The sequence below is a fragment of the Nanorana parkeri genome, unplaced genomic scaffold, assembly GCF_000935625.1.
Source record: "Nanorana parkeri isolate BGI_ZX_2015 unplaced genomic scaffold, ASM93562v1 scaffold231, whole genome shotgun sequence".
Classification (NCBI taxonomy): Eukaryota; Metazoa; Chordata; class Amphibia; order Anura; family Dicroglossidae; genus Nanorana; species Nanorana parkeri.
In genome coordinates, this window is record NW_017306499.1 from 778,991 (window position 1) to 790,039 (window position 11,049).

At 40.1% G+C, this 11,049-nt stretch overlaps 1 protein-coding gene across 3 annotated transcripts in view; it reads left to right on the forward strand.

Moving 5' to 3' along the window:
• Positions 1-11,049, forward strand: part of ARHGEF3 (Rho guanine nucleotide exchange factor 3) — a 261,754-nt gene that overhangs the window by 248,553 nt on the left and 2,152 nt on the right. For all 3 annotated transcript variants that reach the window (XM_018556283.1, XM_018556284.1, XM_018556286.1), the window contains 2 exons: positions 6,374-6,631; positions 8,277-8,447. In XM_018556283.1, coding sequence (XP_018411785.1) covers positions 6,374-6,631; positions 8,277-8,447 — 429 coding nt within the window. The remainder of the gene's footprint in view (positions 1-6,373; positions 6,632-8,276; positions 8,448-11,049) is intronic.

An 11,049-nucleotide genomic window follows, 5' to 3' on the forward strand; every position in this document is an offset into this window, starting at 1 on the left:
TTTCCTCAAGTGAATTAGGAAGTGAAATTCTCGGGTTTTCCTTATATAGGAAAATACAGAAGTAAGAAATCTAGTTTGTTTCACTGTCCAGGCTGGATAAAGATTAGATATCTATCACCGGTTTTACTGTCAGCCCCTTAGTAATGATTATAATAAATGTATGACTCATTGCCAAGACTGTATATACTACCAAAAAGCCTACCAAATGTAACTGTGATTCAAGGAATTGCAATGATTAACATCTATGTCAGCATACGAAAATTCTAAAGAACTCCTAGATATTTTGCTTTTATTTAAATATATTGCCTAATAAGAAATATCTAATATAATTTATAACTCTAGAAGGGAGATGACCTATACCCTGTGGAGGACTTGAGATGGTTGATGTTGTAATTACATTTACATCTGACCCCACCTTATTATTCATTTCAATGTGGGAAGGTTGGTTGCAACATTCTTCAATAGAGTAGGAGGCACATGTAATTCATTGCAGCCATATAGAAAAGGCGAATGTTACATTAGTAAACACAGCCAGTTATCACGTTACCTCCTTTACAGCGTAATAGCAGCTCATATGTAGATGAGGACTCAACATCCTGGAAAAGGTTGTGTATGCATTCTAGACTCAATAGCACAACGTGCCAGAAATAAAATGCGTTAAACTCCTGTTTCATCATGGAAGCAACTTTTCCCTGTTTCAGACCTGCTATGATAAGTTCATAGCAGGAGCACTGGTGATACACAACTCCTTGTTGGCTATTGTCTGTAGACCAGAGGACTCTCTATATCTCTTGTGTTTAATTGAATGAAAGAGCCGCTGTCTTCTTTGGCTGTCCAATTGTATGTACTGCCAAAACTTATCACGCCATTTTTTTTTTTTGCTGTCTGTGTCTTACTGTGTAGCTTTCACTTCCTATTCTGGAGATGCAATAGGAAATAAGAATTCTTTTCAAAATAATGGGAATTCCACTCTTAGAAAGTTGTCACCAGAACATTAGTCCCCATTGGGAACTGCTCTGGAAACAACTCTAAATTTTACCACCACTTTCTGTCTTGGTAATGGCGATTAGAAGGACAAATAGAGGGGTGACTCTTCCCAGGAGGGACAAAAACTGCAACGGCAACTTGACAGAGGGCCTAACCCGGCCTTTGCAAACTAATTCCAATAATCTCCCAAAGCTCACATACCTGTTTGCAAATGATTTAATAGCTCTGCTGCATAGACCAGTATGTGGTTTGCATTTTCTAATTCTTTAACAAGGAAATGTCCTTACCGGATAAGAAAAACATAATTCACAGACGTAAGTTCATTTCCTTAACAGGCTGAAATCTCTTGTTCATTAGGCATTAGGAAATCCATGTATGAGCACCAGTGTGGGACATAGTAGGAAACCATCTTGATGATAATGATTTTTAAGGTAATGCACTAGTTAGTAATTAAGCTGAGTGGCTGTTAAGAATGTAGTGGGTGCTGCTTTGTAATTCCATTGTAGTAAGTAGCAATAGCTGTCATCTGCTATTCCACTTGTAGGGTGGTCTAACTTGCTCAGCGAGGTAGGAATACATTGTATTCCGCAAATTGTTATCAGGAAAGTGACACACCCAGCTCAGCCTCCAGCATAGGAGAGCTTCATTATCATGGCAGCATTCAGGATCAAGCTGCGGAATATGGGCAATGATAGGTTAGAGCGTTAGCAGATCTAAATCTGTGCATTACCTTTTTTTCATGCTTTGTTCCTCTGTAACAAACAGGAGCAATTATCAGGTCTTTACATTCAGGAAGTCATGCATTCGCCCCTCAAGGCACTTTTAATTAACATTTAAATGAGAAACCTGAATCGCAGGTGCTGACAGCATTTTCTTGAGTTCTGTTTTAAACTAGAGCCATATCTTTAGACAATTATTTCTATCAAGCTTTCAACAAAAGACAAAAACACAATAAAAGTATGCAGTTTGGCACATAAAAACTATTTTTTTCATTGCCATTGTAGAATAAAAGACAGCAGGACTGAGGGGAAAAAGAGGCATCTAAATAATACATTGGACACAGGACTATACAGGAAGAGATATGTGAGAAATAGGTAGATTCAGTATATGCCCTAAAGATTTCATTGATTCCTAGAGGATTGTGGTGTAAAAGACTTCTGCATACCCAACTTCTAGAAGTCTATGGTGTAACATTTAATTCATATCTAAACCTAAAAAAAATGTAATATAATGCAGCTTACCAGTCCATAGATATGGTGTCTGCATTCATTTTGATCTCGCCCAAAATGCGGTGTCTTTGTCACTGTATATGAGCTAAAATGAAAGCTCCAAATTACTTATATTTTTTGTCTATATGCAGGCCCATATAAAAAGACACAAATAAAAATAGTACTGTATTATTAAATCATTTGAATGTATTTTTATCAATACAAACAGTGAAAGTACTTGAATACAACTTGTTTTTAGCATCTTGCAATCCACCTGTACAGCACAGCTCAGACTGGGATAGTTAGAAGCTGCATGGTGACCAATTAATTGTGCCGCAGTGCTCAATTGATAACAAGGGACATGCTGATCGGTTGTGTTGCAGTTTTGCCGCAGTGCTCTCTTGACAACAAGGGGCATGCTAATAGGTTGTGTTCCAGTTGTGCCTCAGTGCTCTTTTGATAACAAGGGACATGCTGATAGCAGGAAAAGACAGAGTGACAGAAGATGAGCCTGTCAGCCTGCTGCTTCCCCTTCACTGGCCAGTCACAGGCTGGGGTGGAAGGGCAAAACCTGTAAGTGCTACTTAACTGCAGAAGAGACAAATGAGGCCTTCTTCCCTGCCAGACACGGCTGTCTTGTGTGGCAAAGCTGTATGAATTCCCAGGGCTGGGTGGACAGAAATACAAACCCTTTATCAGATAAAACAGTCCCCCATATATGTATTTCATCTCTGTATATGGCAGACGTCCTGGAATTTAGCTTTAAGACTGAACTCAAGAAAAGCAAAAAACAACATCTATGTTATATGTCTTATGTGAGACTTTTTGCTGCCAAAAGATTTTTGAAATTCTCTTCAGAGTCTTGTGATCCATGCACCCCTACCAGACAGAACTGCTCAGTGCAGTGAAGCAGTACAGCCTGGTTAACGATCCACGTGAGTCTGTCAGCAGGTAATGGAGGAGCAGCAATACATCGATGAAGTCATCTGTCTTGTCACTTTCCTGGGAGCATGATCATCTTCAACACAATGCAAGCTATTAAAACCATTATGGCTAAGTGGTAGTGCACTAGGTATTGCTGGAGGCTTATATCAAGAAAGTCTTCATTAGCCCTATAAATAAGATTTATATTTGTACTTTGAAATATTTGCCCTACAACCACACATTATAAATGATAAATAATATAGAGTATGTACCACATTTTTGGTTGTGTTGAATTAATACAATTTACTAAGAGACACATGGGTTCAGTGGAAAAATACAGACTGTCTATTGTATTTATTTTTAATTATTTCTGTAGTGCTGACTTGTTCCATAGTGCCCAGCAATACTAGTTCCATACGGTCAGATAACCTGAACAGGCTGTACTTTGGTACTTTTTCGTTTCTGCAGACACTATTAAGTGCATCACGCAAACTCTCTCTAAATAAGCACCTCAAGTTTGTCCGCTAAGAAAGGATTATCGGAAAGCGGCATTAGGCATTGGATGTGTGCATAATACTGCGTCTGACTTAGCAGGAGTTATTTTAGCTCATTTGTTAGGTCTCAATAGGCTGTCAGGCTGGGTTTGTTAGGCTCCTGTTACAGGCGGTTGTGAAAGGATGGGAGTGTCAGGCTAGTCTTTGATTTAGTGGTGGTGACATTGTGTTTACTGTCTGTCACTGATGAAACATGTCAGGGGTATTATCATTTGGATGGAAGGAAGACAAAGGAAGCCTGAAAATTACCAGCAGCCCTATTCTTGAGGACTCTCTGCTAGTGGTTCCCTTTGATCTTCATGACCCCTCATCACATCTAATATGGTTTCTTGAAGTTCATAAATTAGAAACAACAGTGCTTTATGGGATACGGTTATGAGCATTTAGTGTGAGTTAACTAGCTATTTTCTTTCACTTTATTGTCAGGAGACAATTATCTTCTAACACCAGTTCATTTATCTTATAATCAAATTATTAAAAGCTGTTAACAGAGATTGACACAAAAACACCAATTAATGCATGTAATGCTCTATAAAAAAGATTGTTGGGTAGAGTTTTATTTTTGTCTATTTATTACAGGCATTTATATAGCACTTCCAAAGTACGTAGAACTTCTCATACTGTACATTCACATCAGTCCCTGCCCTCAAGGAACTTACAATCTATGGTCCCTATCTCACATGCATACATACACACACACTAGGACCAATGTAGACAGGAGCCAATTAACCTACCAGCATGTCTTTGGAGTGTGGGAGCAAACCGGAGTACTCCATGAGATAGTGTCCTGGGTGGTATTCGAACTGGGGCCCCCAATGCTCCAGCAAGGCTGAATTGCTAACCACTAAGCCACTAAGCTACCCTGTATGTCTCTCCTGCCATAAAAATGTTTTCCCTTCCTGTTAGCAATTTAAAAAAAATTGCGTGCAAAAGCCAGGTGCTGAGATGTAAGTCCTGTGTATGTGCGGTAATTGCGTCATCAGTGGCCGACCAATGACAAAGATTTAAAAAAAGACAAGAAGAAGATAGCAGTGATGGAGCGACGACGGGGAGCAATGACCTCACATCGCTGGAAGAGGGCACACTACAAGGTAAGTGTGCATTAATGTGCAAATATGCTGTGTGCATTAATGGCAAGAGTCTTGGGGGTCCACAGCAGATGAATGTGTTATTACATACAACTAGAATGATTATCAGATTCTGTAATACCAGTATCAACCATCCCTTCCCAGAAGTACTAACACTGGGAGAGGGAGAGCCTATCACTAGGGGCCAATCACACTGTGCTGCATGCACATAAGTGTTGGCAGAGAACTTGCAATTGATGATCAGTGTTCATAGTCCAGTCAGGCTGCAGGCAGAGAGGTGGCAATAGTTTTCATTACTTCTTGCAAAGGTATATCATTCTCAATCTCGGCTACACAGAATTACAAAGCAGGAGATAATAGAGTTTACATTTATCTATTTCCACTGTGTATTTAGCCATTTGGCTGGAGTTCGGCTTTCACAATTTGTAATATACGATATTCATTTCGAAAAATAATGCTGCATAAAACTCAAACGCAAATCAGTGTGTGCTAATTCTCCTTGTCTGAAGGGTTTCGCCCATATGTGAGGCATATACAAAATGCATCTTAAAGAAGACATCAGGAAGTGTTTCAGGGCTTGCAGGTAAATGTAGTCAGACTGATTGGCATTCATCTTCTGTCATCAAAATAAATAGACCCTTGTTATGGTACGGTAAAAAAAAACACCAGTCCCGACAGGTGGCTAATTGATGAAACCTAATCCGACTAAGACACACTTGTTGATTAAACTGGACATTTGTCATGTCACATGAGTTCATGGATCTCTCAGTACATGTCTGACATTAGTGGAAGTGACTTATCCCTTGTCAGCGCATTGTAAAACAATATGTAGATTTCTTATTGCCATTTAGGTTGTTGCATAAGTATTCTTGACTGAAGCACCATGGCAGGGTGTCTTCAGGTATTTCTGAAAGCTGAAAGAGGCGCAGTCACTATCCCCCTTTAAAAGCCAACTTTTTAATTATTGGTTATAGAAAATCTTCGCTTTCCAAATAAAAATGTATTACTAAAAAAAAAAAAAATTAAATACAAAATATAATTAAAAATATATGACTATATTAGCGTTTCTAATGACAGAGCCTAACAGTAACTGGTTGCTTTAAAACTGTCTTTACCTAATTGAAAGTCACTCTTCTGGCTCATTGAGCTCTGTGTGTGAGTGTAATTTCAGCTTTATCTGTAGATTTTCTGCAGAGCAGTTAAGAGTCGACTAGTAAACACGTGAAAAGCAACCGAAAGCTCTACCTGCTGTCTGCAAATAGGTAAATCTGTATTCATGCTAGTCGGCATCTACGCAGGGTTAAAAAAAGTCTGTCCACCCTTATTTGGCAATACTTGGCCAATCACCAAGAATCACACTGTCACATGAGTGGAAGGGGAGTGAGTCACATGCTCCTTCATACCAGGAAGTTCTGAATATTTTCTTGGCTCTCAGCAGCTGGACGAAGCAGTGGGGTAGAGTAGGGAGCATTAAAGCAGCTTTAAGAGTTGTATGTCAAAAGGAGATTACACCTTATTCAGCATTAATGTTGTTTTTTTACATTTCCAATGTCCTGCCAAACACACAGTGTTGAAATGATGTTCTATAACTGGATTTTATCTTTCTCCACAGCTGCCCTGTTTAAACTCCTACGACAGCTATTGCAGTAACCAGGTGGCAGCAAAAGCCCTTCTGGACTACAAGAAACAGGACCACAGAGTACAGGACTTCCTGCAGCGCTGCTTAGAGTCACCTTTTAGCCGGAAATTAGACTTATGGAATTTCTTGGACATTCCCAGGAGTCGACTGGTGAAATACCACTTGTTACTGAAAGAAATACTCAGGCATACCCCAAATGACCACCCCGACCAGCAGCCCCTGGAGGAAGCTGTAAGTAAAAGTCTTCTACTGCCTTTCTCTTGCCAACTACAAATAATGCCAATATTTTAAGTGTATCTATAGGCAAAAAAATTTTTACATTTTGGACAGAGTAGGGAAGGATTAGAACTCCTGTCAAGTTTTACTGCCTTTTTAAAACCCTCTTAGAGAGATTTTACCTTACTTCCTCTCCTGGGGACAGCTTTTTAGCAAGACAGGAAGTGAAGGGATCTCTCCATCAGCAAAACAGACAAAAGTAAGGGCCCATTCACAACAGATGCTGTGCTAATCTCACAGCTTCTGTTGTGCGGTGCCAAAGAGCTGATCCCAGCACATCACACTGTGTACTTTTTTTGTTAGAACTTTATTGAAAGGACACATTGTGACATTTAATTTGGCTCTATGGGCACAGCGGGGTGCCGGGCAGTTGTACTGCATCACATCCCACTGTGTTGCAAAAAAGTAAGGCATGCCTTACTTTTTTTTTTAGCGCAAGCCACTGTGTTCTTACCGCAACGCAGTGGTGAGAATGAGCACCATTCGTGACGAGGCAAATTGCCTTGTCTTGCGTTGGGGCTGTGCTGGAAACCACGACCAGCACAGCTCCAATTAACATGGTGTGAATGGACTATTAAAAGGCTTTTTTAATTAGAGGAATGCTATAACCACTATTGGATTTTTACCGTTATCAGTTTCACTGCAGCAGATTTACCCTCACTTCCTGTCTGGGTAAAAAATTTACCTCAGAACAGAAAGTGAGCGTAAATCTCTTTTATGGAGCCCTGGACAGATTTTAGGATCATAAATTTAAGTAAAACTATAATTGTTTTTAGTAAAAACATCTCCCACCTATCTTGGTGACACAGACAAGTCAAGTAGCTTGATTGACAAGTTTTGCAGTGACCTTTTACTTTCTGCAGAAACTTACATTTTGAAACAATGTAGTTATTCATAGGAAAAGTGAGTTTTTTTAGGATCTCTTGAACAGAAAATACAATGTGCACACTGTCTTTCAGGTTTGTTACACTGTGTGTGTCCTTATATAAAAGCCAGTCTTCATACCCCCCCAGCATGGTTCATCTTAAGTACCCCTTGAAATGTTGACTTCCAAATTATCCCTTGCATTGCATTATATATGATTTAGATATTCTACACACATGCGCACTTATTTACAGGCATCCTGTACCCTTCATGTGGACCTGATCCATGATACAGTAAAACAAATGGCCCTTTGCTTGACCTGTTTGATAAATACGGTGTTACTTTCTAGTTGGACAGGAGTTTATTAAACACTTCTGGTGTATTTACGTTTGGAAAGAGCCTTTTCTAATAATGTCCTCAGCGGATGTATGGTGTTTGGTCAGGAAAATTCAGCAAGGTCCTAAAATATTTTTTTACCTCTTTAAGCCAAGCCTTTGTTGTCAGAATATTATATTGCTAGGCTTACTGACTTCCGTGGAAAGTTATATTCAGTAGAAGAAGAATGAACGAGGCATTTAAATAATGCACTAACTTCTGTTTAGTGCTGTGCTATTTTTGGTATATTTTAATGGAAATTTCCTAGAGATGACACTATTATCCTTCATTCATTCTTCTTGAATATTAGATGTACAGACTCAGAGTAGGTTTAAACGATCTTCTTCTTGTTCTTTGGCAGATTAATATAGTTCAGGGAATTGTTACTGAAATTAACGTAAAGACGGGAGAGTCGGAGTGTCACTATTACAAGGAGAGGCTGATTTATCTTGACGAATGTCAGAAGGATCCGCTGATTGATCATTCCCGAGCACTGAGCTGTCATGGAGAGCTGAAGAACAACAGAGGGGCAGTAAGTATGCCATTAATAAAGGCACTTTGATCTTTTCAGTGCATATTGTACAATAATGTTATTGGTTACCCACAGGCTTATCACCTGTTTAAAAATATAGCGCAAGAACGGTTCTGATGAATAAAAGCCAGTTTTAAGCAATTTAGGTAAAGGCCAATCTGTCATTGGTTGCTGTGAGTTACAATGTTATTAGGCCTTGTTCACACCAAGCGTGGAGCAGGTGCAGAGCAGATCAGTTGCAGACCGGATCAAAACTGCGTCCAATGTATTCCAATGGCATTTTTTGCTCCAGTTCACATCGCAGCGTGCAGTTCCAGAGCAGGTCCAGAGCAGGTGAAAAAACTGCGGCAGGCCCTATTTTACCTGCTCTGGATCTGCAAACGCATCAAAAACGCATCTAAAAGACTAGGATCTGGTCTGCATTTGGTGTGAACAAGGCCTTAGACAATGATCAGCGGATTAGAAGCTGCTCAGTGTTTTGGGTACCATTAGTAAGTTTTGACCACAGTTGACCCAGTATTTGGAAGGGATAAAACCGTACCGAGCATCACTTTTAAGAATTGTTCTGCGTAGAAGTTAAAAGAGAACTATGTGGTAAGTGTTTTTCCCCATAGTTCTCTTAAGGGTCATGGGAGAACATATACTAGCGTCCTCCCGTGACCCAAAGCTCAGTATATTGCAAGCTACATCGAGAAGCGACAGTATGTGTTCGCTCACTTCCCGATCTTTTGAGCCAACGTGTGACAGTTTAATTGTCACACGTCGGCTCGAACTATGAGGTTGAGTGATTTTCACTCACCTCATAGTTCTCCTTTAATCACAGAGAAAATAACAAGCACATCTGAGCATTGAGGTCTATGTATTGTACAAATTTATATAAATTGCTGTTTTTATTTAATATCTATAGTTGCTTCTTATATAAAGCATCTGATGGCAGTTTCACTTTTAATTGGCTGCATTTTGTAAATGTTAATGACTGATCAAGGTCATGTGCTTCTTGTTAAATCCACAACTCTTTTATGTCAAACCAGGTCATGTAAAGTAAAATCTTTCTTCTACCAACATCATGCACATCAAGCATCTTAACACCCCCTTCCCCCAGCCCTTTGCAATGACCTTTCAACAACAGCATGGTTTGACATCAGACAGAAGGAAAGCACTTTGATCACTGGCTTTGTCACTCTTGAATTGCCTCTTTGATTCTTTAGTTGTTTGTACTTATAACATAATTATTGACAAGCAAAGTGTTCCGTGTATTACTGCCCCCTAATATTTCATGGCACATGCTGGTTGTACGTCTGTAAGAGGAAGCTTTGGGAGTTTTATAGGATATCACATTTCCACACCAGTGATGTTTCTCTTTTCTGTTACAACATAGTTTGTCTTTGAGTTGTGGAATGAAATTGGAATTAGAATAAAAATAGTTTGTGTCCCTCTTTCCCGCATGTTATTCTTTAGTTAGCTTTTTTAGTTACCTACTTGTGTAAGGCAAAATGTGTTCATTTCTGTGATATTGGGAATAAATAAAGGTTCTACCATAGCTTGTGTCCGTATTTGTATGTTTGGTAAGAGGTGGGTGAGAACTAGGAATGCACCGATACCGGTTTTTCAGTATTAAGTACCAGTACCAATATTTATCTTTTGTTACTTGCCGATACCGAATACCGATAGCGGTACTTCCGGGAGCATGGAGCCGGCTTCCTGATTGGCCAGGAAGCTGCTTCCATGCTGTTTAGCCAGCTCAATGCTGATTGGCCGGGAAGCCGACTCCATGCTGTTTGGCTGGGAAGCCAGCTCCATGTTCCCCTCACGGCACTGCTGGTCAGAGGAAATCTCCCTCTGACCAGAAGCTCCGGTATTGGGGGTAAGTATCGGAGCATTTGGGCAAGTACGAGTACTCGCTCAAATACTCGGTATCGGCACCAATACTAGTATCAGTTTCGGTGCATCCCTAGTGAGAACATGATGAAACTAGTAAAAATACTGAAGAAAAACATAATTTTCTTTATTGTCCATTGGGGGACAGAGGAATTCTATTTCAGTCGGGTTATACTGTCACCAGGAGGTTGGGACACAAGCAAACGGAAAAAACTAAGCCAGCCCCTATATAAGCCCTCTTGTACCCAGCAGTGTCCTAGAAGGTTAGATGCCTTTTTCGTTAGCTTCGCTTCCCAAAAAAATCTAACTTTTTACGACACTGCTGGTGCTTTTGACTTGGTAAATCTAATCAAGACTTCTTGCGTAGTGCTGCTTGAGCTGGTCTCTACTGTACATAGCAGCAATCTGGATCGGCAGCTCATGAACACTAGCTTTGGAGGCTGTACCCCTTGCTTAGCATGGTCAGAATACAATAGCTGTAGCAGGAGATTTGTCCATCCGTGCTGTTTAGTAAGGATAGTGGATAGAAGAATCTGTTTGGGCTGAACAAGAAAAACCTAACAGTGTATGACTAGTATCCAGCACTGAATCATGGATAGAGGGGGAGTGAGTCACATGCTTTCCATATCTGAATATATCAGGTACATCTATTCACTCCTGGTGGCCAAAAACGAGGCAGCGGGGAAGTGAAGGGAGAGTATAAATGAGGCGGGGGGGGGGGGTG